Genomic DNA, 27,504 nt, shown 5'->3' with positions numbered 1-27,504 from the left:
AACTGTCATTTTGTAAACAATAAAACTCACAGAAGAAGCATCTGTGTGAAAACATCTGAGGACAACAATCTGAGGTTAAAGAGTATTTAAACATGACAGAAGTCATTGGTTTAGATGCTCAGTCATTAACTTGAGTAACAGGACAGTGAGTTGGAGAGTTTATACAAATGATCTCCAGTGTAATCTGAATTTTTAATAAAATAAAATAAGATGAATATGACAAATATACCCTTATAAGTACTTTTTTAGCCACCATGAGTCAAAGTTAAACCTATTACACCAGCAAAACAGGCCAGCTATCTATCCCTGTACTCAAGTTTTTGACTAATTACAAATGATTACACTAAAAACAAAACTCATAATTTATCTTATACATAAGTATTACTTTTAAAAACAAAAACTGATTCACAAAGTTTTTATACACCAATGAAACACTGCTCTTAATGTTGAAGGCAGATCAGAATGATCAACCACATGTAGACAGATGATAGATAATAGATATATGTGTACATATGTATGTATGTATGTATGTATGTATGTATGTTTTTACTTCCCAGAAATAACACAGTTGTAAATTGTGCTTTTGGTGTAAAGCTTTGAGAATTAGGCTCTTAATGTAAAATACAATATGCTATGACATAAAATAACATTATGCAAACAAAATTACGTAAATATAAATGTAAATATAAAGAGATTGTTTTGTTACTTATCCAACAAATCAAGTTTACTGGCTTCTCACTTTGCTTTATTTACAGCAGCAAAGATTTATCTATGGATAACAGACTGTTTCAGCCAAAGAAACTGCTGAAAAGATGCCACGGCGTACAGCAGGACATACTGAGGAGATTCCTCTGTCTAGGCAGGCATATGGAATCATACATCTCTGTATTAAAAACACATTAATACTTACTATTTTTGTCATTTCTATTTGGAAAGGATGGGGAATTACAGGCTGCCCATTTTTTATTTTTAAAATAATTTTGTTGTCTTTCTCCTCTAACAAAAATCATATCCATAAAGTAAAATTGTTTATTTCACTGTTTCAAGTGATGCTACTTCAATGGCACAGTGATATGATATTAGGCAGTTGGGACTCTGTGGTAATCCTTGATAAAAAAAACAACTGGTTGACCACTGCAAGACTAAGGACAATGAATGTAGCAACACAATTCAGTATTTTGATTTCTATTCACATATCTTCTATCATTTTCATTTTTACATCAGGCATTAGTTCATATTTTCATGAACATTTAGATTTAGGTTTTTGTAATATAAGGGTATTTCAGATTTGAATCACATAATGTGTGCAATATAACCAACCTTCCTGATTTTGTTTTTGCAAACAAAAACACTTTCCCTCTTATGCCAACATCAGGCTTGAACATGCCTTAGTGGTGGGCCTTTTTCAGGTGGCAGGTGCACACTGAATGAGCGGAGCTGGTGCTGGGGCTGGAGCTCTGCTGCACCTCCTCCCTGCGCTTGGGCTGCTCTTTGTGCTTGGGCTCCTCTCTCCGCTTTTCCACCTCCTCTGCCTCCCTGACCTTTCTGACATCCTGGCGAGGCGACGACCTGACGTCTCTACCCCTCTCTCCCACCAGAGCCTTGGAGGGCATGCGTAGGTGTTTGGGGGAGGCCATGCTCTGAGTCTGGACCCTCTTGACGTGGTCGACGGCGTACGGCCTCTCCTGGATCTCGCTTGAATTGTTGCGTCCGCCTGTTTTATCAGCCACATACTTCTTGTTTGGATGAGGAGGGGGTTTGTAGGCCTCCAGCTTGCTCTTATGACTCATGGCAGAGGCACAGCAGATGATGAAGACCATGACGATGAGAAGAGAGGTCACGACGATGATGATGAGCAGATTCTCCTGCAGGAAGTCCACTACTCGGGTAAAGACAAAATCCTTCAGGCGTATCATGGTGGTGGTGATGGTGTTGGTGATGGTGTTGGTAAGGGTGGGAGCTCCAGTAGCAGTGGAGATGTGAACAGGTGCTCGAGTAGAGAAAGAGGTTGGAAAAAGGAGCTCTAGCTCCGCTTCATCACCACTGCCATCCATGGATGTGTTGTAGAACAGAGGAGTGGCGTGACACAGTGAGAGCAGGGTCACACAGTAGATGAGAAAAACCAAAAGGGACTTCATCTTCTCTGTCCTGCAACAACAATAATAGCTATCTTGAATTTAGAATCAAAAGGGAAGAAATAGTTACATATCTATTCTTTTAGGGATCCACTAACACAGTGGCTTGAGACCCCTTAAAGGTGCTCTAAGCGATGTCACACGTTTTTTAGGCTACAACATTACAGCAAACATCTCTTCACTATCTGCGAGCTGTCTGTCCCCTGAACACACTGTACAAAAATGCGGTCTCTGTAGACAGCCCAGGCTCCACAAACGGCAACAAAAACGAACCATGCCAAGGGGGTGGGGGTTGGGGGGTTAGTGCGCGGAAGCACGGAAGGGAGGGAGAGGGGACGGGATGAGGAGGAGGGAGGGACAAGCTAGCCTCGTTTTGTTTGAAAATACTTCAAACGTCAACAAGAAGTGCCGTCACCCAACATCGCTTAGAGCACCTAGAGCCTGGAGGTGGTTAGCTTAGCTTAGCTTAGCAAAAGACTGGAAATGGGGAAACAGCTAGCCTGGCTCTGTCCAAATGTTACAAAATCCATCTATCAGCACCATAAAGCTCACTAATGAACACTTCTTCCAGTTTGTTTAAAAGTTTTAAAGGGAGTTGTGTGCTGTAACTATTTATTGGCGACCTGCGACCTGGTGCAGTGACTTTCTGGAGTCTGCTGGTTGCATGGCAACCTCAAGATGACACAACTCCAGCTGTAGAGGTGCTGGTGGGTGTATTTTTTTTTTACTTTGGACAGAGCCACGCTAGCTATTTCCCTGTTTCCACTCTTTAAGCTAAGCTAAGCTACTCGCCACCTGGCTCCAGCTATCTATTTCTTGTACATACATGAGAGTGGTATCAATCTTTTCATCTAACTCTTGGCAATAAACCTCAATGTTAAACAATTTCTTTGAAGTGAAAAATGTCACACTGAGTTCACAACTGTAAAAAGCAAAGATTAGAGAAAAGTCGTAAAAACATAATTTGTGTTGCAGATCTGTTTTTTTCTGACTTCATATATTTTTAATAATCTCGTAACCCCTTAGATTTTTCTTGGGACCCATTGATGGGTCTCAACTGTGAGGCTGGGAACCACTATACTAACTAGTGTCAAGCAGTCTTTCATGCAACAGACACATACTGAGAAAAACAACATTTTTTAAGGGCTTTTTCCATCTGAAATGTAACTCCAGTATTCAGGTTTTCTAGGCTTTCTGCCGTTCCCCATCTTGCACCAGATCTATTTTAGCAGGCAGCAGAGCAGCCATTACTTATTTGGGGTGGAGACAGTGAGTTTCTTGCTGAAGGCCTTATAATTTGTAAAGTAGAGGGAGGCCACCCATCCACCACACCAAAGCCAGGAGGAAGCTATATTCCAGGGGGAGCACAGAGGCGTGGGAGACCTGTGGCTGTGGCCTCTATATTTACACTGGGCAGCAGCTGCTGTACACCAGCCCACAGCAGCACAGACCTGGTGAAGATATTTCTGCTTCCAGAAAAACCTGTATTTACTGACAGGACAACTGACTGACTGAATAAACTTCCTGACCCAATATTACTTTTCTTCCATTATCCTCTCTCCGTCCTTCTCCAAGTGAAGTAAGCTTTAACAAAGGAAACCAGTGGTAGAGGGCTCAGTCTGTTACCATTTAGAATATATAATTACACAGTGCTAAGCTGTAAAGACAAGCTTCTAATCAGCAAAATGCTATAGTAAACCTACTGCTGCTCTGATTTACAATACACAGTGTGAAACACCCCTCCCTGTGTGGTCGAACATACAGTACGTACGTATGTACTCTGCTGGACCACATGTAGGCTGGGTCTTCATCCTTGGATGTACAGCTATAGGACAGCCCTGCCCCCTAAATCCTCATAATTACAGCCATAAATACACTTCCTGTATTTCACTAAAGGGTCCACATTACCTTCAACTGAAGGCCATCAGACACCACATACAGTATGCAATTAATCCATTATATGACATTTGAGTGCTTAATGTCTCAAACTCTAGATTTGACTTTCATTTACAAAAAGCTTTTTAAGCCCAATGCACCATGTTTTTGTGGCAGCATCTTTACAACAAATAGAAATGTCCTACATGTCTTGGCCATTATTTATTACACATTTACCTCAAATTCAGTCTGACATGTAGTTGTTTTTTGGAAAAGTTGGAGTCTTGACCATAAAATGAAAATAAATGTAAACATATTATATCATATATTGTTATAACAATGCTTGCACAGACAACACAAATTTGCAAAGATAGAGCCACTGGCAGAGTTTAGACCATCTCAAAGCATATTCTTACATGTAACATTATCAGTGTCTACACTCAGTAACCTCCAGGTCTTGGCAATAAGACTAAAAAATACTGGAGATTAAACATATGGGATATACAATGATTACATCGTTGACAATTTAAATAGAAGCATTGATGTTAGCAGGATTGAAAGAAGCATTCAGATCTTTTACTTGAGTAAAAGTAAAGTAGCAATACAACAATATAAAATATTCCATTACAAGTGAAAGCCCTGCATTATACATCTTAATTAAGTAAAATGAAGTATTATAAGCAAAATGTACTTAAAGTATCAAAAGCAGAAGTACTTTTAATGCAGAAAAATTGTTGGCTGTTATCAGTTGTTACATATGATATTATTAAAAAAAATGATTACGGTTGTGGAGTTAAAGATAATTTTAACTACTTATATTCGGTTGGGTAGTTTAATCTGTAACAATGCACCATATCTTACGAACTGCAACTCTAACTGTAGCTATTATTTACATGTAATGGATTATGAAGTTGATATTCTTCCCTTAAATGTAGTGGCGTAGAAGTATAAAGTAGCATAAAATTGAAATATTCTAGTGAAGTACAAGTGTCTTAAAATCCAGTATTTGAGTAAATGTACTTAGTCACATTCCACCACTACATAGTTTTATGAACTAACTTTGAAGAATATAATCCAAATAGATCAGAAGATTTGAAAGTTGACTCAACATGTAAGTTTGGATACACACTGTTCTGAAATAAATGAAAATCTGGCTATATCTTTTACTTTCTTGATAACACCCACTTTAAATTCTTTACAAATATAGATATATACTTACAGAATGTGTTATCCGGGGTTTATCTTCTGAACAGCAAAACAGTGCAGAAGACAGAGATAAAGGGGAGACTGAGAGGAAAGTAAGAGTGAAAGAGAGTTCCCTCCCTACGGAGTTATAGTGACTGTTTTTTTTGTACTAAGCCCTAAAAAGTCAGCTCACTGCAAAATGATGTCCAACCCTCTATTTTCAGCTTCTCCTCCCTCTTTCTCGACCTCCCACACCCATTCTTCATCCTCCTGTACTTATGGCGCATCCATTTAGGATTGAACCTTTTCTGAATTATGATAGAGGGAACAGCCAGAGAAGTGATTCTGTACATGTTATCATGCATGGGGTGCTGAATGCTAAAATGTCCCTGGATAGGGTCTTTATTTTGTATGAAAGTGTAATTCACCACAACTTGTTAGACTTAAACTCAGCCTGAGCTTTATGCTTTGAAATTCACTGCAAATACAGTATGTTGCAGTCAGTACATGAGTCCCATGTTTTAAGGGAATGGGTATTTCTGTACTTGGCGGGGCGAGTCCCAAGACTCCTCTGCCTCCCACTGAGTCCTCTCTAATTTAGTCCCCGTTGATTACAGCCTGTAGGGCACACAAAACCAGCGCAGAGAAAGCAGCCCCTTTCATCCCCAAACACATGTACAGAGCGAACATATAAACTGCATGGTCTTTTAGCAGCACTTATCTCTGGATACGTCTCTAAATATGCAGGTTGTCTATTTAAGGCTGCTGATGCCTCCTTTCTCCTTTTATTCAGTTATTTTGACAGATGGTGTCAGATGTTATTACAACTGGTCAGCATGACATTTTATGAAAAAGTTAGCAATTATCCAGGTTCAAGAACAAATAAACTAGAGAGAGATTCTTCACACTGTTTCTTTGTGACTTACAACAGTTCTTGGTGGCTCAAACACAATAGCACTACAACTGTAGTACACTCCATTCACAATATACTTCTAGCCATCTATTGTATAACTGTTTGCCAGTACAGTTAGGGCCAGTCAATACAAGAGAATAGCAATATTCAAACCAAAGAACTTATTTAGTTTTCAAAACACAGATTGTAATCCAACCTTTAAAATGATAAGGCTGGCAATATTGTCCTTATTGTCAACAAATCCTATGAAAACACCAAAACCAGACATGAATTGATCCTAGGCTACATAAAAAGTATTTTCTGTGTAGCAAAAGCCTGATATCGCTTATTCCTCTGTGCCATCGAGTTGCAGTTGTCCTAAAATATAAGACACATGTAAGAGCCTCACTGTTGCACTAGCTCAATGTTTCCCAAACTTTTTACAGTCCCGCACCTTCAGACTTTCAGCCTCAGTATCCCTTCATACCCCCACTCCTGCACTCTGGCATCTTTTTTTCCCCCCCCGCATACCCACTATGTCACTTCACGTACCCATTTGGGAATAAATTCCTCAGCTGACAGGTTCCTTCCTTAGAATTAAAATGGGCACTGTGGTTTATTTTGTGTTAATCACACACACACTGTCCTGCTGCTGTAAACACTCACTACTAGACCCAAATGTGTATTTACCTGCAGTTGGAAATAATCCCTAACAAATACACTATTTTCTCCTGTGTGATTGAGGATTCCTAAAACCAACAGTTCCCAGCAGTTTAAAGAAACAAATTACACAATAATGGCTATCCATTTAAAAAAAATTGAAGTCTTCAAACGCATTGGACAGGCTGAGGATGGAAGTTGTAAATATCGAGAGATGCACTAACACATTGGTTTTAAACTTTTGGTGGGTTTGTTGACAAGAAAAATATAGGATCCTTTAAAGAGTTTGAGGCATCAGTTCCTGTAATAATCTTGTTTCAGTGCAGGTTCAGATTTGTTGTACTCAAACTGTGGACTTTTAACTTGCATGGAAAGGCTCAGATCTTTCGGTTAAAAAAACTTCCAGTAAAAATGACAAATCTCAAAACAGTAATGACTGAATGCAAAAGATACAATGAGGCCATTTTAAAAATTGTTTATTAATTTTTCTTATAATCAATGTTTGATACTTGAAGCAAGAATAATGAACAAAAATGCTGAGCAGACCAACATGAGGCTTAATATGAGGCTTAATCCTGGTTCGTTTGTCAGATTTTCTTTCTTCTATTCATGACCCCCGATCTGTTTCTCATTATGCATTATAGCAAGGTGCAGGGAACACAGACAAAGGGAAACATTTAAAACCCACCTCCCACACAAAACACCCTCTTCAGCACAACCACAGAACAAAAATGAAATAAAATTTTAAAAATTACAGAAAATATGGTCATTATTTACGCAGCTTTCACTCAGTTTTCTAGATCTAAATTACAAACATACATCTGCACATTTCTCCAACCTACAGTGTCCCTTTGGATCTCTATTCACTACTCCTCAAAACTTCGCTCTCATGCCAACAGTGCTATGAAGAATCCTCTGAGTGGCAGTCCGATATACAAGATAGGGCAGTATAATTTGTGTCGGACACACATTTCTGTAGCACTCTTCTGGATTTCCTGTCACTAATATTCTACGACTCGCTGCTCTAATTGCATCTCGAAGCCACGATGACTCAAAAGGCTTCTTGGTTTGACATCATTTTTGAAGACGTTTTGAATACCCGTACAGAGGTGAAAGTGTCAAAATGTCAGGGGCACATTGCTTACTTACAAACCCTGACCACTAATGCTGCCTGGTGTATTGTGGGATGGATTGACAGGACTTCATGACGTCATTCAGGTGGCTGACACAGTACTTTAGGAGCAGGGTCCTTTGAACATAGTGTCTGTACCGAGTATAGCACCTTAAAGTGGTTTTAAATCCGGGCACCTATTGACTCTTCCATTTACTACACAAATCTACTCTCACAACAGTCCCCTACAAACACTTCCATGGTCACCTCTATGGCACTTTCAGGTCTTTACAGTGGTAACAAATATTAAAAGGCAAACAACAGACTGAACTACTACCCGTCTCCACTTCCCACTGGAAAACAAAACAACAACTCAAGGAGAGTCTGTCTGATCAAAACATCTCAGACCGGACAATTCTGCTTCCTTAAACTACCTACTATACTGAACAGGGGCATCTGGAAGACATTAAAAAAAAGTGGAAGTACTAAGAGGGATATAAGCACAGCTGGAACAAGAAACAGGCTAAAATTAACAGTGAAGCAATAAGCCAACTAAAATTCATCCAAGTTAGAGGCAAGTCTTGGACCACCCCCCAATAAGAAACAAAGCAAGAACAGCCATATTGACAGGTACCCAAAAGACCAAAGACATGGGGCACATATTCACACACAATCTAGGCCTTTTAGGTCCATCATGAACAGTTTCTGTAGCAATCTCCAGTTTTATCACCAGAAGGTTTTAAATAGTCAAGACAATGTGTGATTACTTGGTGTCATTTCATGTCAATTCCTCTTAGTTTGTACAAAAGATACAGATCTGAGATGGCATCTAATGCAAAGTAACAGTGACATGAAAATAATCCCACTACACTTGACTGCACTTGTAAATTGAGCGAAGCCCCTGGCTACTGAACACAGATGCCGCTGACTGAACCGCTCACATAAACAAAGCAGAGCTGAGGTTGAAAATCAACAAATTTGGTCTTTTTATGGGCAGCACATAGATGTCACCATAACAACCAACCAGTGCAACCGAGTCACTACAGTAGAGTGTTCACAGGAGGAGGAACTTTTCAGAAATGTTTTTTTCCTGAAACCAAGAACTGCCAATGAGATTTGTGGAATGCGTTTGTCATTTTCTCCAATAAGCACACAGTACATGTTAATGAAGCAAGACAGAAATGAATGCATGTTTGTGTGGACTATTGTCCACAGTCAGAATGACGGGAAGCGACAGGAATGAGAAGAAATGGCAGAAAGCAAGAGTAAATTTGTGCAGATTCAACACAGATGGCGAACATTGTCATATATGTAATGTCTGAGTGCTTGGTGTAGACGGTGGCAGCTAAATGGGTCTTCAATCTAAAAATTGTATTTCCTGCTACTTACAGTTTGAGAGGTCAATCTCCCTGCCATCCAACTTATTTAAAGGATTTTAATTTCATAGTGAATTATTAATGACCTCCTTACATAACCAGTCTACTGCACAGAGGGTCCCTGTTTGCATTTTGACTCTTCCCACAAAGAGAGAGAACGAAATACTGTTAAGGAGGTGTAAACAAATGGTACAATTTGGCAACATTATAATTTTGGCTTATAGTAACATGAAACACTGATAGCTACTTAAAACAAAAATTGGGGTATCTGATGGCAAATGTGGACTATTGATATTGGAATTTTCTTGGTCATACTGTTCTTCTAAAAATGCAAAGGAAAATGCAAAAAAACCTTTTTATACAAGTAGACAAAATAAAAACTGCCACACAATAAAAAGGAATGAGTCCTTTGTCACCAAAAAGTATGTTCTGCTAAATTTGTCACATGTCCTTTTTCCACCTGTGTTAAACTGAGGGTCGGGGGCTGGCTAAGAAAAAGTTCATCTGGAATGTTGCTAGGGGTCGTTGCTAGGCAGGCCCTCAGACGAAACACTGTCATTGAGATAGGCAGTGACTGGCCCCGCCCACCCCCCCAGCCAATGGAACGTCCTGAATTGTAGCGGGTTGGGTATAGGGTCCCTAAATGGCAATTTTGGACATTTGATCTTCAAGTTTGATGATTCTCTTCTCCTGACTGCTGACCAGGTCCTTGAGGGATTTGATTTCTTTCAAGATCTCCTCCAGCTTGGCTTCAGATTTCTGTGGGAGACACAAAGAGACGAGTGAGACTATTTGGCATCTTTATACACATTTCTCTACGCGCAACAACCGCCCTGCTGTGAAACAAAGACTACAGTTGTGTTTGAACCAACGTCAAACCTAAGGCACATCACAATAGTGCACAGCACACTTTCCGTCTCAAAGCCGCTACCTAGAGCCTTGGACTGTACATGCAATGTGGCACGATCTGGTACTCTGAGGGTTAACATGTTTCGCCAGTGCTGGAGCCCAGTGGGCTGTGATTACAGAGCAGGACTGCAGAGAGACACATGGGCTGGGTCCAAGGCGGGTGGCTGTGTTGTGGGTGAGGTGCGGCAGGACGCCCAGCAGCAGGCGCCCAGAGCAGCAACAGACCCCTCAGTTTGCGGGACAGTGAGTGGGTTGAACAACATCTACAAACCACCTTGTGAAGACTGCCAGCATCTGCCTTGCTTCGAACACATACAGTTGGTTTGCTTAAAACACTGAGCCCCAGAGAGGCAGCTACACAGACATGAAGCCAGTGGTGAGGTGCATTCATGACTGAGATGGAGGTGGCGGTCAGGAGTCAGACAGACTGATGCCTGAGGATGTCTGAGTGACAAGTAGGGGTGCAAGATATATTGACTCAGTATCGCAATATATCGGAAGTGTTGCAATAAGTATGCAATATTGTTTATTTTGTGGAGCGCTGTGTCCCGTCCGTTGGCTGCGTGGCTTAGTTGCGTTTGATTTAGAGCTCGCTTGAAACACTAATGATCATGTTTCATTGGCCAGTTACTGTGCCACTTGCACGTTAGTGCACGTCAGCGCACGGGTCCACTACGTGACAAACCCTATGGAGCGTACCACCTGTGTGCATATTTCGACAGATTTACTGTGCAAGTCAAGAAATTGATAGACAACTAAACGGAACGAATCAGAGAAGAGAAAGAAAATGTAATTCTGCGCTTCATTTATCAGAGCAAATACTCACAATCAATGGAGTTGAGGAGGCAGACTTGTTGGCAGGGCTCGAGTTCTCTGAGTTCTTGGTCACCTTGCTGTCCAAAATGTTCTTTTTGACCACCTTGAATTCGCGGTGCTTGCCCTGGACGTAGCCATTCTTGAGGGAGATGAGGATAGGGTCTCCATTCTTGCCATCAAACCACTCCTCAGCCTCCAGGGCAGCGTCGGGTCCAGATGTGTCTGGGTACAGGTCGTCCTGGAACAGGTCCGACTGACGGGGAAGGACAAAGCGACAAGCTGTGAGGAAAACTCTGTAACCAGCACAATATAAGACAAGGCTTCACTCGGCTGCCTGCGATTCAACACGAGGTCTGGTAGCTGTGTGCATTTAGGACAAGGACTCACCTTTCTTGGTACAGTCATCACGATAGGCTCACACTTCCTTTCATGTAGTTTATAGAACCTGGCAACATACAAATTCAGAACAATTACCCACAATTACATTCATTATGAAACAACAAAGGCAACAGATAGTGTTTTAGGACAGTTTACTGTGGACTGTCCCTATAGAGATTCACAGTTATGTCACGATCATGTTCTGCCTCCAAGTGGTGAAGCTAGGAAGTCCACATCATCTCTGACTGACTAAAATCAAAACGCGAAACAAATTCTGGTGTTAGAGATGATGATTAGCCATCCATCTTAGCATACCTCGCAATTTCGCACTTATTGACATCAAGTCCCCTCTTGGGCATGTAGCCCATGCCTCTCTGGGGCTCCTTTGTGGCAAAGGTGCTGAGGAAGTGAACATACGGAGCCTCGTCTGTGATTTCAAAGTAACGGATGCTGCTGTCACCCTGTCAAGAAATAAAGAAGGGTTTTATTTCTGTATTCAGAAATGTGGAAATGAAACTATTGAGTGCTCAAAAAGGGAACTTACCTTCCCACAGAGGTAAACAATGCTGGTGTCTGGGTCATAGAAGGGCAAGAGTACTCCGTTGCTGGTGTCCATCTCATTAACAGTCATGGGCTCCTCCATGTTATCCTGAAAAAAAACAAAAAAAACAACAACAACAACATGATACATGATGATTAATTAGTTCTGTTGGAGAGACTAAGAATACAGAAACATAGTGCAGAGGAAAAGGTAATGGCCTTCAAAAAACAGGATGAAGTTGTCGTTAGCCTTTATGGCTGTACTATTAACAGCTGTGAATATGTAGAAGATTTCTTAGTACTTAAGTTGTGAATATGGTGTTTATTTTTAACTTGTGTGTACCATTTTCATTTATATACGGTACACTTGGTCTCTGAACAATCTAAAGACCAGTATTGCAAGTTCTTAAGGCAACTCTAGATTTACATTTCACATAAATTGATAATAGAATAATAGTGTAAAATGTAGAACCCATAATCACTGAACCAATGAAGTGCAGTCAGCATACATGAAGCAGCTTACCGTGTTCCAGAGGGCGAGCTGTCTCTCACTCATGCGACTGAAGCCTGTGGTCAGGACGTTGCCATCAGCCAGGAAAATGGCCCTCATGGGTCGAGCGCCCTCATGTGCCTTCTCCTTCTCCTGTGAAGTGTAGTTTACAGGTCAACACAACACTTATGTGCTCTAGTCACTATTTCCTGGGTGGTTTATTATTATGCCCACTTTTACCTTTACGTTTTTTTTAGTGTAAGCTCTACTTTAAGATAAGTGGCAACACAAACCATTTCATTTAGATTCAACTTAATTGTTGTCACTTGTTTGATCCTAGGGTCAGAGTCTGCTATGCTGCAATGAAACTAAATCCAGTGATAATTCAGTGTCATACTCAGTTTTAAAGGGAACAAGGTCGCTGAACCCATGCCTTCCAGCTGAAGCAGACTGACTACCTGCAACCCCATCTTGCCGCATCAAATTTAATATTTACCTCTCATATACTACAACGGAATATAAAAAGAGAAAATTGCACAACAAATAAATCTTTGAAAACTGCTTACAGCAACAATCGCCTCCTTGCGGGGATCAATGACACGGATTGTCTTGTCCTTGCAGGCAGTGCAGATAAGGCTGCCGTTGCGGTTCCAGGTCACGTTGAAAATGACATCAGGGTGCATGTCCTCCAGGCGGATCATAGCCTCTCCTGTGCCCGCGTTCCAGATGTAGATCTGGTTGTCACAACCTGACGAGAGTAAAGTAAAGGTGAGCAGGACAGCGGTACATTCAAACGCAATATTTTGTCTCTGAGGGAGCTGCCACCATGATTGTATTTCCGCTAGTATTGTAGATTTAAGGACGAAGAGAGAGCTCTTACCTGCACTAAGAAGGACGTTGCGTGCTGTTGGGTGCCATGTGATGATGCCAACGCGCTTGGAGTGGCCCTCCAGTACCACCAATGGCTCAGACATGGAAGTGACAAGGCCATTCTCAGGAATCTGCCACACCTGTGGGGGACATGAACAGGATCGAGGTCAGGAACAGACAATGAAGCCTGCTGAAGGGACAATCATTTTTACTCTTGTATTTAACTAAACTATAAATTCTCAAAGATTCAACCCCACCAACTGTATTAATACACAGAGGACACCAATACATGGTAGTTACAACAACGAACCTGAGGGAGGCAGCAGTGACTAAGAGTTCAGTTGCCAACAGCAGCATATGATTTAGTGACAGATGAGACATACAGTCAAATCTAGCTAAATACAGTGAGGCTTGTTATCACAATAAAAAGTACAATACTGATCCTTCTAATAATAATCTTCTAAGTGGTATTTAAAAAATATTATTGTATAGGTAATGTCCATCAGTTCCCTCAGTTTTTGTCTGCATTGAGTGTGTTTGGTTTTGTTTTACACGACCGCAGTTTTTTTTTTTCCCCCCCCCTTTTCTTTTACGACCACTGAAGTTACTTGTGTCGAAGGCTATTTTGAGAAAAACCTTAGTATTTGCGCACATCTTTTATGTTTAGGTGATGAAAAGGTTGCACGTTTTCCTGTCGCTGGAAAAAACTTGTATATTTTATATTCTATTGCTTTACATTTTCTGTCACATCAAGCCATGGCCAAACTATGTATCCCTTTTTCCATTGTTAAGCGCTACCTCTGTAGTCTCCATCTATTCAACCTTTCAGTATAAAAGAGTTCTGTATGCTCACGTTTTAAACAGCGGCACTGGTTAACATGCAGTGAGTTGATCTCCACTATGCACCTAATGTGACAATTAAATTCCATTCTTTATTGTAAAAAAACAAAAAACAAAAAATGGCCACATCCACATCATGGTGCACATCTTTACCAGTCTGCAGTTATACCGCCCACTTCCCCCTATACTAAACATCACCAAGAGGCAGTTTAGGCTGTGAGCTTTTCCTTCAAAGATCAAATGCTATGAAGAGAGGAACCATTGATGGGTCTTCTCTTCATTAATGGCTTATACGTCTGCACACATGAACTAACCATGGCATTGATTCAGAGTGGGTTTAACAGGAAGTCAGGAATTTCAGGTGAGGAAGTGGTAGCAGCAAAAGTAAACAGGCAGCACACCAATCTCTGCCCTTCACGGCCCATATAAGGACATATGAAGGAAAGTACAACTGCAGTCTCAAAAAAGTCGGTGACCTCAGCTCAATAAACAGCTAAATCATTCCATAGCTCTGATTCCTACAACACATATTTGAGTCTAATCTAATCCAGAGGGTAAGGTCTGCACCCATCCCTGAGTTACAACAGCCCGGCCTTCGCAATAAAAGCATGTCAGCTCTTGTTACTTATTAGCTCAATAATGTGTGTTGCATTTTCCCCAATTAAGAGGTCTGAGTTCAGGTGTAAATGGTGTGTCAAACCTTACCATCACGGTGCAGTCCTCAGAGCCGCTGGCGATGACATGATCATTGTGAGGGCACCAGTCAATGTCTAACACAGGCCCTGTGTGACCACACACTGTGGGGTAGGCTTTGTCAATGCGTCCCGTCTGTAAAGACAAAGATAACCAACACAGAGTAATGAGATTAGTCTTGGTCTGGTCCTGCTCAGAGAACATTGTATATGCTGGAGGAGTGAGCATGTTTTGAAACAGGTCAATAACAGTATCATCCTAAAGCCCACATGCAAAATTAAGCACACAGACACATGCAAGAAAAGGTGCTTTAACATATTCAACATTAGACGCAGCCCGAGCAGAGAATCAGAACTGAGGGGCAACATGGCAGAATTCACTGCACGGCCATCACAAAATACACTGCTTTTGATGTTGTGGCAAAACTCTTGAATGTAATACGATAATATTTTTTTAATTTGAGGATATGGAAGTCTCTTTGATAAAGTGATGAGACGAGTGCATTCAAAGAAACCACAAACTCATCTATGAATAGTTTGGAATGTTTGGTTACGGAACAAATTATACTGGAAATGAGTTTGGGATTTGATTAGCCAAAATGACAACACATTCGGGGGAGTGTACTTTATGAATAAGAGCAACTGTGTGGCGTCAGAAAGTTCTTCAGATGTGAGGGGAAACAACAAAAATCTCCTGCCAAGTTTTTTTTTTTTTACATTTTTTTAGTCTTCTAAAATGGCCCAACAAACCTAACTGCCCAACGCCAGAGAATCACCAGCCCTGATTTGTCACTCCATCGCTGAGGCAAAAAAAAAGCTAGGGTTTTATTGGTGCTACGTACAAGCAAACAGATTAGATTTAGCCCCTATTGGACCACCAATAGTAATTAAGAAAAGTTATTAGTTGTGATATCATACAGTAGACCAATGCCAACAGATGCTTCGTTTTTCACAGCATCTCCTTACTTTGAACTTACAGTAACCCTGTATCAAACACTAAACTGTGCCCTTTACATAACCTGCTTATACAACTGATGTACCACGTGCACGCACGCACGCACCTCCAGCCTCTTAAAATCAGCCTACTGCTAGATTTGACCTCTGGATGTGAGGGGCTGATGAGCCAGGAGATGCAGGTGCTCTCTCTACATGGTGAGGTGACTTGACAAACCCATGCTGTGGTGAATGGGTGTCTGAGACACACCTAGTCTGTGTTGACTTCAAGTACCACCACAGGACCGGAGAGATGAGGTCAGTTACTGTGGAAAGAGTCCTGCTGCTGCAGCCCTATTTAAAGCATTATGGCTTTCCAAATACAAAAAAAAGAGAAAAGACTCAGTCACTATACACAGAGCGACTAAATCTAAGAATTGTATATTCAGTAATGAGTAAGAGGTACAACCAAAACATACTTAAACCTCATGAGAACTTAACCAAACAATAGATGCAAGCATGCACACAGTATGCAAGGGTGTAAGGGATTTACAATGACTGTTTTGACCAAAAAAAAGCACTACATTTGGCATTCATTACAATGTTTCTAGACTGGCCAGATGGCCATTTTCCACCAACTCCAATCCACAGGTTACCTGCAACTGCATGTCATGTAATTGTTTGCTTTTTTTGAGACTGGGCCACAAAAAGCAGGGCTACTGGTGTGAGGAAAGTGACAGTCTCAAAGAGAACCAGCTCACCCCAAATATGACAATATGGCTTATGTAGCCGAATGATTACATGTGACTTAAAGCTTTCAAAAAGGGACAGAACTGTCAGAGAGATGAATACAGAGAGCAGTAAATTATGACCTTTTAGCCTCTCAGTGCATTTCACTGTCTGCAGCTCACTATGACTATGTTCAGAATTTCAAAAGAGCAGGAAATAAGACAAAAATGAATGTATCCAGTTGTGCAGCAAACCATAACTGACACACACTAACCGTTTAATTGAAAACGTGACACATTTCTGATAGGGTCTCCTCAAATAGTTTTTGATTTTGTTAAAAAAAATAAAAAAATAAATAAAAAACAGAGGCAAGAAGAGGATGGTGGTCTGGGCCTCGAATGGACAGTCCAGTCCTGGATAGGTCCTGGCATTCCCTGTCTCTGCTAGAGCAGATAAAGAAGCCTATCAGAAGGTCCTGCATGTCTGCTGTTACAGTGCACATCCAGTGGTGTGGCTGGTCTCACCAAGTAACATGATTCCTATCTCGGTGGTCTGTGCATATTCAGTGAGACGGAACAGATGAATACGTTTACTGGGTCAGTACACACCCACAATGGCTGGACAAAATCAGAGGGAGACTCTGCACTATATGAACATATTAGGCCTGTAACCATGCAGTCACCTGACTGACAGAGTTGGGCTGTGACACATACTCCAACTCCAAGTTTAGAGATTAAAGTCCAGTGTATGTGAAAATGGTGTGTGTGTGTGTGTGTGTAAATCACAAGATCTTGTCTAAACCTCACCCGACTGCTGAACACACCCTGAAATCTACTCTGAAGCTGAGCGCAAAGAAAGCAGACTTTGACACTACGGTCAATAGGGATCTATGAGCCACCATCCGGTATCAGATAACATTTCAATTAAATAGGAGACCGGTGACCTCTAGTCTGCAGCTGAAGTCTACTTTAAAACTTTCATTTAGTTGATCACAAAACATGAAATATCTGCAATATGAGGAAGACATGATATATGCGCATATTAATTTCTTCTCATACAGAAGAGATGTATATTATAGCTGAATTAACTGGACTTTTCCTGCACATGATTTCCTGAAGACAGCAGGAACAGGATGTAAAGCAGGAAGGACATGGACTGATGACCAGGTGTGGCAACAGCAAAAACAAGTCTGATCAAGAGCCAGCTGAATTGTTGGCTCATGTTATCTCAGCGATCAAAGTTATTACTACTATTATTTTATTTTCTAATTACTTCACACTATTTTCACAAAATTCACAGATCCAAAGTATTAAGGATCATGTTCAGTCTAGTTAAAAAAAAAAGAAAGAAAAAAAAGAGAAGGTATTAACACTGTCAAACCAGTTCTGTCATGTAAAACAGTCTGTAACGTTTCAACATGCTATACTGCCTTTTTACTACAATGGTACAATTACTAGGGGTGCACCGATCCGATATTAAGATCGGATATCGGCCCCGATATTGACAAAATAGCTGGATCGGAAAAATTAACGGATCCACGGGCCAATCCAGTTTTCCTCCGTCACAGCCTTCTTATATACTGTCTATGGTCGCAGCACTGGGACCCCGGTTAATTGCGTACCCTTCTCACTCATGGTAGTAACTATATAACACAATAATTAATAACCCACAACTAACTTTCTTTAAAAAGGATTAAACAGTTTCTAACACTAACAATTTTACATTTACAAATGTAGCTACACCGCCGAACGGCATGTTGGGTAACATTATAGCTGCTAGCTAGCCAGGTAGTATAGAGGGTTTTCACCGACGTCATGTTCTGGGCGGTAACCTGGATGCGCGGCCATATTGGAGGCACTCTGTGTAAACAACTGAATGGAGTAATGGAGTATTGTGCACTTTGGATACTTTATGTCTAAACATTACAAAAGCTCATCAAAACGCGTCCAAGATGCAAAGGCATGGAAGGACTTGGACCACAAAAAAGGCACGATATTTTGAGAAATTACAGTTTACTGGCGGTGCAGATCCCAACAAGTTGGCTCCCTCTTCTTGGATCCATGGCGACCCGGTGATTCTTCCTTCAGTTGCATATCCCGATATAGTCAACTATCTGGTTTTATCGCCGAGCCCATACACAGCGGAAGACCTTAAATCCTACAAAAGTTTGGAGGTTTATAACCAGATGGTGTGTGGATGGGTGAGGGAGACGCAGTACCAAGTCATTAACGACCGTTGTGTTGTGAAGGCCAAAGTAAGTAATGCAATAACGTCTTTAATCAACCTAACCTTAACTGTATGATATCATTGTGATACTCAAGGTGTAGCCAAGTGACTCTCAATAGTTTTTTTTTTTAATTTCAAAGACCGAACAAGAAAGAGTTTTCCCTCGTAGATCCTGGTTGAGCTTTGCCAACCACAAGCGCCTCCTTTCCTTAACCTCTGGCATTCCTCTCCCGGGTTTTTAAATAACTTTTGGAAGTCGATAATATTCCAAATGTTTTTCTCGGTCTGACCTATTGGTACAACCTAAAACGCCGAAACGCCGTTCGGAATCTACTTCAGTGCCTGTGTTTTGTTGTGATGCGGAGTACCGCCAACATGGCGACTTCGGGTCTGGTCGTGAAAACCCTCTATAACAGTCTGTTAAGCTGGGAGAGGCTCCGGTCGCTACTGCACATTCAAGAACAGAGAAGAAAGTTAGAGGATGAAGAAAGACCGGAGATACACCAGAACAACGTATGCTCAAGAGAGGAGCCGTCTGTTGTTGCAAGGTTTTTTGTTTCTAAAAAAAATCTGACATAATTTAGCCACTGTTGTTGCCCGTCGCTCTAACGTTACTCGGCCGTGCTAACGTTACCGTGCTAACGTTACCGTGCTAACGTGAAAGACATGTCACTTCAAGCATGCAGCGGAGCAACATTATGAACGCAATCCAACTACGGTCCCGCTACAGACCGTTGAGAAAGACTGGTTCAGAGCAATGATTAAAACACTGGATTTAAGAGGTCATGCCTCGCTGAAATACGTCCGCCAACCTACTAACATTATTCAAACAGCGAAGGAGGCTGACAGCGGAGCTACGTTCAGTCGCCCACTACAACCTAACTTACCTGTGGCCAAGGTAGTGTTTATACAACTAGCTTACAACTATTTTGTTTTGAAAGGGAAACAATGTTAAAGTTTGTATCAGTTTGTATGTGTATTCATTCGATTTGAGTTTTTTACTACTTTGCAGTTTGCAGAAAAAACAATAGTTTAGATTCTCTAACTGTTTCATGCATTCTCCTTCATATAACCTTATTGTACAATGTTGATGAGCCAAGCAAACCCTTTAGTAATCAAAGCTTTTGGTAAACCTGATGACATTAAAATGTTTGTGATATTCTATGTACTCCTGACAGTAGAATAAGTCATTATAAACCTATATAAAGGCCCATTATTGTTATTTATTTAAATTTATTTTAAGAAGTTTGATTACATTATATTTTTTTTAAATAAATAAGAATTCAATACATTACATCTATGTTGTTTTGTCTTAGTTAGGAAAGTCTGGTGCCTATAGTCTCTTCCACATGATGAAGGAAGGTATAAGGTGGAAAAGGTATACAGTGTATTATTAATTCAACAACGGTATCGGGTATCGACAGATACACAAAGCCCTGGCATCGGTATCGGGACTGAAAAAGTCGGATCGTGCATCCCTAACAATTACACAGATGGGTGGATGTTATACTATGCACAAACACTTAATGAAACATTGTGGTTTCATGTTCACTTGGCTGCTATTATGCTGTAAACTGACATACACAACAGTGCTGAGTAATTGCAACAGATATGGTTTATGTGTAAGAGAAGAAGGGAGTAAACTCTGACCAGGGCATGTTAGTATATTATCACCGTTTACTAAGAATGTACAGTAAAACCCATTTATCTGAAGCTCAAAACTGACTCTACGCAAACCATGTGGTGTGTAAAGATGTTGACTATTACTGATGAAGCGTTGTTTAAACATTTGACTGATACATGCAATTACAAGTATGTTAACAGAACATTTATGAGAAGCATACATTCATGTTTTATGTCCGCCCTTGGTTGACAGAGCTCACAAAGATTAAGACCACCTACAGGAGCGCTCAGCGTTTAGACCTCAACACATTGAGGGACTTCTCAGTACATCCCACATGTTAACTCAAGTTCAGGCATGCTGCAAAGATTCTTACGCAACCTCTTACATTAGTTTCAGTTTTCCACAATGTTTAGATCAACATCGTTTAGTCACCTGCATAAGCTTAAAAAAATAAATAAATAAAATTAAAGTAGAATAAAAAATAATTCTATACTTTATGAATAAATAGCAGCTTCTACGGTTGATTTGCAATGAACCAAGCCCCAGCAAAACTCAAGTTAAGCTCTGGCAGGGCAGAGGAGACCGACCGTTCGACCAGAGAGCCAGGCGTTCTTCACATTCCACACCTCGGCCCCAGGCAGCTTTGGTATGGGTGTGACTAATGAGAGCAAGAGGGCCGCTAGAGTGTCAAATATAGCACTCTTTGAGGTGTTAATCGGGTTCTTCTGATATACAAAATTAGGAATTCCAGGGTCTGAAGAGCGAACACAAGTTGATGTGGCCTCGAGCCTGCATAAACATCTGATAACATCATACACAGGGCCGGAATGCAGTTTGCATGGAGTTAGATCATTGTAATTGTTAGCAGTGCCAATTAACAGAAAACAACCACCAAAGCTGTAGACAAGGTAGCTTGTAACACAAACCCCACTGCAGTGCAGGCAAGTTAACCTGTGCCAACGTGGAACATGGCTGGATTTTTATATCTATTTTTTTAAATCAAAAAGAAAAGTGCCACTGTAATAAAAACACAAAGTGCAACATAACCCCACGCACTGTACACGGTTTTCAAAACACGATACTCTGTTTATTCTATTTTCATGTTCCTCTGCAAGAAAAATACAGTTTGTAATAACTGTGTTGCTGAAGTGTTGGCGAGAGGGGATATTATAGTGTGGCTCAAGTAACGTTACTTTATTCATATACTCATACACTTGGTACCTCATCCGTGCCTACTGAAGTGTCACTATGGTGCAAGGAACCGTGACTAAGGGTTCAGATGTTTTACTTGAACAGTTCCATCCCTAGGATGCAGGTATTGAGATTTGAATAAATTCTGATTCTACTTAAAGATTCCTTTTTATCAAAACCTGTTGCCAATTCTTGTCAAATTATTTGGCTAAAAAAAAAAAAAGGAACTAAACTGGTTAATTAGATAATAAGAAAATCACCTCCAATTTAGCAGTTTAATCTGCTATAAATATTCATTTTACTTTGTGCTTTGGTTTGTCGACTGGAGAAGAATCCTCCAGTTTTGTAATCGGCTTCAGGTTTGCAAGATCAATCAAGACCTTGGCTGGCAGGTGAATGGTTTCATAAGACTGTCAGTAACGTCACACGTTTGTTAAAAATGGGCCTAAACAAATCACTTCCAAGCAACCAACCTACAGGTATAGGAAGTGTGCTTAGTAAGACTTACGACTTAGAAGTTAAAATTATTTTATCCAGAACAAGAATTTTGTTTTACTGCACCAGTGCAAAACACACACACACACACACACACACACACAGTGTTTCAGCAGTCAAACACCTAGCATGTCCATAACTACACTACAGACATCTGTGTTCTTTGAGAGGAATGTCTGACGCATAAAAAACAACCAGTTGCGTAGCAACAAGTAAGACTGCAGAAAAGGAGAGTGAATCACACAGCGATAGATACGAAGCTCAACACTGAAACACAAAAAAATGGCTGAACGACATCCCTCAAGGCAGTAGAGGACATTCTTTTCATTCACACAAGAGGCCTGCACACTTCCTTTCCTTGCAGCTCAACATGTGATTCACACATGCACACCAGTAAAAGGGTCTGCATGGTGTCCAGCGCTGCTCAAAACTCCATGGAAATTTCCACTTTTACAGGTCTCTGCATCTGTATGATAGGGCAGGAACAATACAGTGCAGTGCACTACAGGCTGAATCCTGAGCTATATATAGCTAAAGAGATAAAGTAGACATACTTATACAGAGATGTACTACAGAAACTATCCAGGTCATAAGATTAATTCCAGATAGCATCTAAGACAAGTCCACGATTTACTACTACTATATTGGTTGCTCTGCTGCCAGTTAGGAAGTATTTGACTAAGGATGTATATAACCACATCTGTTATTAGTATCCAAGTGCTCCTGCAACAACATATTTTTCTAACAGGCAGCTGAACAACACTGGCTGGTGGCTGCTGATGACACAGGATCAGTGTTCCAGTATGTCTACGGCTGTAGTGATTAGGTCCATGCAAGTACTTTTAAAACATCTAAGACAAGACATTTAATGAATCAGAGGGGTCATTAACTTCGGTCATCTCTTTGATAAGACTGCACTGAGTAGATATTGTATTCCCTGTGAAGGGTGGCCTTTTGTCCACTGTATCCCCAGTGCATGCTGTGATACAGTCCAGCACCTGTGGTCTGAAAAATGATCAAATGGAGAAACGGACAACTTATAAATTAACATATTTTGAAAAAGAAACTGGAACATATGAAAGAAGCCCACCCAAAAAGATTTAGTGTGCCAGATTGGTGCATTTGTGTACAATGGTAGTTGGTTTGTGAATTAATTGCTCTTATTTTTGCATTTAAAGTCTGCTGCATGACTAAAAAAAATGGCATTGTAAACACCATCTGCTATTATAAAAACATATCAGCTTTGTTCTAAGGTTTGCTGCAAAAAGAAAGTCTGCTTTATTTCAAAACACTCAGATTTCACAGCTCTGTATTAATAGATTAAAAATATAAAGTATTCCAGAAGTCATACTGATTATCACATTAAATTAATTATTCTAATGTGGCACTGGGATACAGCGAGTGACTGTGACAACATCTGACTTCAACCCAGTTCTCTGATCTTGGCCACTCTTCATATTTCGGCCTATCCCAGAATTCACATGTGTGCCGACACTGCATGAAGCAGCCAATTGCAAGGCAGGAAGGAAATGGTCTTGGAAGGCTGTCAGGCAGGGAGCAGTGAATGACCATATATGGTAAAATCTGCAGTCAGCAGGACTGAACGGCAGAGGCGGCAAAGGCAGAGGCAACGGAGCAGTATAGAGGTCTTGTAACACAAACTGACCAAAGTATGGGGGAAAGACCCTGGATATCATGCACACCCAGTGTATTTTTGTGAATAGAGACAGAGCGTAGCTTAGTTAGCAGCCAAACTGGTGTATGTGAGACAGAACAAACATAATTTGCACACACCCAGAGATTACTAACAGCAAAGGTTGAGCACTGGATGAATGGTGCATTGAGGGATTGAATCCAAATCAAACACACTCCACATATGAAGCACTAATGTGGAACATGCCTTCTACATGGCTGTAGTTTAGGTCAATCTTAAAAAAGAAATAGACAAAAGAGGAAACAATGCTAACATTTGGCAAAGCGACTAACACAGTCAGCATGGAAAATAAAGATTCTGATGGCAGACAGCGTGGTATTTTATACAATGGCATGCTTAGATAAATCAAATAAGAGATTTATAGTCCAGGGATACAAATCACAGCAACTGTAATGATTTACTGAGACTTCCCCTCATATATGCCGAGCAGACAGAGAGGAATTATCAGGAATGTTTCACTGAACTCTTGCTAGCTGCTGCATTCACTCCCACAGCTTCCTTCATATGGAAATCAGGGAATAAATTAGCAGGCATCCTGCTAAGAAAGAGAAAGGAGGAGATTGAAAGCATGAGGCAAGGGAATGACATGTGTTGAGCTGGACATCTGATGCTCTCTCTATAAAGCCCTGTGTTCTGACAGGAGAAAGCAACAATACGCATTGCTGTGCTGAGTCACAGTGGCCTGTCGCACTAGCCTCACCCTACTGAGTCACACAAAGACATGGCTCCGTTGGTTGACAACTCAAAATGAGGCTCAGACCTCAGTTCAGGTCATAGATCCACAACATCAACCTCTGAACTCCAAGTGAGGCTTTTCCATGAGTAGGTTTTTCAGATTATAAGCAGAGGGAGTACGCCCCTTTTTCTGAGGGCTCATCATTTCAATAATTCATCCTCCTACCGTTATTGCGTCCCTTCAACAAAGACGGTACTCCGTTGCATATGGCTTAATTGTGAAGGGGGAAGGAGCATCATCACACTTCTGCCTCCCCCCAGCTAAAAGTGTGGTAATGACAAAGGGCTGCGCTGAGTGTAAGCATGGGACAAAGGCCCTGAGCAGCTGGCTGCCCACAGAGACTGGGAGCAACACAGCATAGGCAGATGGGTTAGCCGGACAGATGCACCCTCACATTAGGGAAGGGGTGGGAGCCAGGGTGGTGGTGTTTAGGGGATGTGTGCCCTTAAAACAAAAATGAAATGAGACCCAGGTGATTCAAACGGCAAGTGTCCTTCAATCAGGCAGTTCTATCCACAAAGCAGAGCTGTGTCTGACAAAGCATAATAAAAAGGAAAACAGACACGTTGTACAGTCAGTGCAATAACAAATACAATTAGTTGAACCATTTTCTAATTAAGAGGCAACATCAGGCAATCATCCTCGTTTATTCAGTTTCAGAAATGATCTTGGGTGCTGAGAACAACTCTACATTACTGATCCACTGCAGTGCTGTCTAGTCTTACTGTTTGCAAGAACAGACTTGCCCCACTTATGGAGAACTGCACTGCCAGCTGAGGCTATACTGAGATTTCCAGATGGACCAGTTTTGTCAGAGAAAAAAAATAAATAATTGTGAATACCATGGTGATACATGCCAAAAATAGATAAAGTAGTGCTCATATTATGCTCATTTTCAGGTTCATACATTGTATTTAGGTTATATCAAAATATGTTTACATGGTTTAATTTTCATAAAAAATATTTTTGTTGTACTGCACATTGCTGCAGCTCCTCTTTTCACCCTGTGTGTTGAGCTCTCCGTTTTAGCTACAGAGTGAGGCATCTCACTTCTATTCCACCTTTGTTGGGAGTCGCATATGCGCAGTACCTAGGTAAGGACTACAAGCCAGTCAGAAGCAGAGTATGAGGGCGTGCCACGCTAGCAGCTAGGCGAGCATTATAACGTGTGTTACAAAGTGACACACGTTCGTCACAGAAGTAAAGGCTGGACTACAATAGAGCTGTTTGGAGCAGTTTGTCAACAGTGTTTTCTGTTGGAGATGGTAAGGCCCTTTGGGGTGGACTTTGGGCTTTTTCACTTTGTAAACCTATAACATGCATAAAAAAAGGTATATAACACAATAAAGGAGAGGGAAAAAGCCAAAAAACATAATATGAGCACTTTAACAGAAAAAACTTTTTTAATCGCATGAGTGTCCTAGTTAATCCATGATTAATCACAAATTGATCGCACATTTTTTATCTGTACTTTAAAAAAGGGATATTTTTCAAGTTTTTAATGCTCAAGTGGTATTTGAGAATGGACGCAACTATATTCACATCAACAGTACATACAAATAACTTTAGTCTTGTGGAGAGAACCATCTGGAAGGGCTTTAAAACTTAACTTTCTACTCAAAAGACCCTTTTCTTTATCCATTTCTGCTCAAGGAGCTTTGTTTCTGCTAGCCATGCACAACGACTACAAAGGTCGCTAAATTTAGCGAGAAAGCCGGCAAGTTGGCAACACCGTCCACAACGTTACTGCTGCAGCTTCCTGATATTCCAAACTACGGAGCAAAATCACAGAACGTGCGTGCGTTAATTGCGTGTTACAAATATTTGTGGTGGCATTAAAAGGAATTTGCGTTAACTCATTATTTACACTTTAATTTTGAAAGCCCTAGAAAAAACAAGTAATTTAAAAAAGGGAATGTCCTTTATTTAAGATCTGAATATAATGTTGTTCCTATGTCCCAACAGCTGACTTTCTGTTAAATATGCTAGGCTGTAAAACTGGTTTGGTGGCAATACATACTGGTCACACAGTATGTTATGTATGTATATTACATACTTGACAATTTTTCATAAATAACATGGTATTCCCCTTTCAGCTCCAGTGTCTCAATGCATGGCCTGTTGAAATGAGGAAAACACACACAATCTGAAGGATTAGTCTGTCACGCCTGCCAGCTTGAATGTGGGAAGATCTAAAAATGAAGAGCGTTTTTTTAATCTCTCACTTGAGGAAATTGCATGATGTTTGCTTTGCACATAAAGACCTCAGTCTCTCACAACTTTTTAGTTCAGTAGTGAAAGTAGACTTTGTTCAGTAGACACCATTTCTGTACTGGGACATGGCATGCAGAAGGCAGCTCTTGCAAACAGGCCCATAGAGGAGGGCAGGAGTAGGAAACTGGTCGAGCCTGCAGCCCATCTCCAGTACAAGCTCTGTATTGAATGAGGCGCTGAGAGGTGTAAACTGTGCGATGACAGGTTGAAGGATCCGGTCCCTTATGCCAGAGCCTTCTCAGATGACATGGTAGTGTACTGGTGTACACTAATTACAGGCCCAGGTTAGATCTGTCAACAGTATTGCAGTACTTATGTCACAGTGTCGGGACCTGCCAAATAGAAACAGCAGCCAGCAATTTACCACTATCAACCATAATGGCACCAGAGGGCTCACTAGGGGACATGCCAGAGCCCCCTGTTGGATTCAGTCTGATCTAAACTGCACCTTAATTTGTCCAATTATGACACCAGGGTTAAAACAAAAGTGAGGGATGTATTCACCAGCTAACTCATTTACATCTTAACACTCTTTAAATGCCGTTTTGCCCAACCCAAAATTAATTCTAGTTGAGTGGAGCGATTCCTTTTAAGGATCAAGAAACTGTTCGCTCCAGGGCTTTGGAGTAGTTTCTGTTGTACACGAGGGTGTGTGAAACAGCCCGCTGGTAAACATTAATCCCATGGTACACTAAAACGAATAGTCAGCAGTCCTGTTTGTAAAAGGCAAAGTCTTCAATGCAAATTATTATTTACTGTACACAAAACATGGGAAATGGGCCGTTACTCTCAAAAACAAAAGAGAGGAATCAA

At 40.9% G+C, this 27,504-nt stretch overlaps 1 protein-coding gene across 5 annotated transcripts in view; it reads right to left on the bottom strand.

Annotated features, from left to right (window-relative positions):
• Positions 1 to 7,207: 7,207 nt before the first annotated feature.
• coro1ca (coronin, actin binding protein, 1Ca) overlaps positions 7,208 to 27,504 on the bottom strand; it is a 37,754-nt gene continuing 17,457 nt past the window's right edge. For all 5 annotated transcript variants that reach the window (XM_078250698.1, XM_078250699.1, XM_078250702.1 and 2 more), the window contains 9 exons: positions 14,783 to 14,905; positions 13,248 to 13,377; positions 12,934 to 13,115; positions 12,401 to 12,520; positions 11,882 to 11,986; positions 11,653 to 11,798; positions 11,347 to 11,404; positions 10,970 to 11,212; positions 7,208 to 9,993 (listed from right to left, as the gene is read on the bottom strand). In XM_078250698.1, coding sequence (XP_078106824.1) covers positions 9,874 to 9,993; positions 10,970 to 11,212; positions 11,347 to 11,404; positions 11,653 to 11,798; positions 11,882 to 11,986; positions 12,401 to 12,520; positions 12,934 to 13,115; positions 13,248 to 13,377; positions 14,783 to 14,905 — 1,227 coding nt within the window. In that variant the 3' untranslated portion in view covers positions 7,208 to 9,873. The remainder of the gene's footprint in view (positions 9,994 to 10,969; positions 11,213 to 11,346; positions 11,405 to 11,652; positions 11,799 to 11,881; positions 11,987 to 12,400; positions 12,521 to 12,933; positions 13,116 to 13,247; positions 13,378 to 14,782; positions 14,906 to 27,504) is intronic.

Source organism: Sander vitreus, chromosome 5, assembly GCF_031162955.1.
Source record: "Sander vitreus isolate 19-12246 chromosome 5, sanVit1, whole genome shotgun sequence".
In the NCBI taxonomy this organism is placed as follows: Eukaryota; Metazoa; Chordata; class Actinopteri; order Perciformes; family Percidae; genus Sander; species Sander vitreus.
This window is presented reverse-complemented; position numbering and strand designations above follow the sequence as displayed.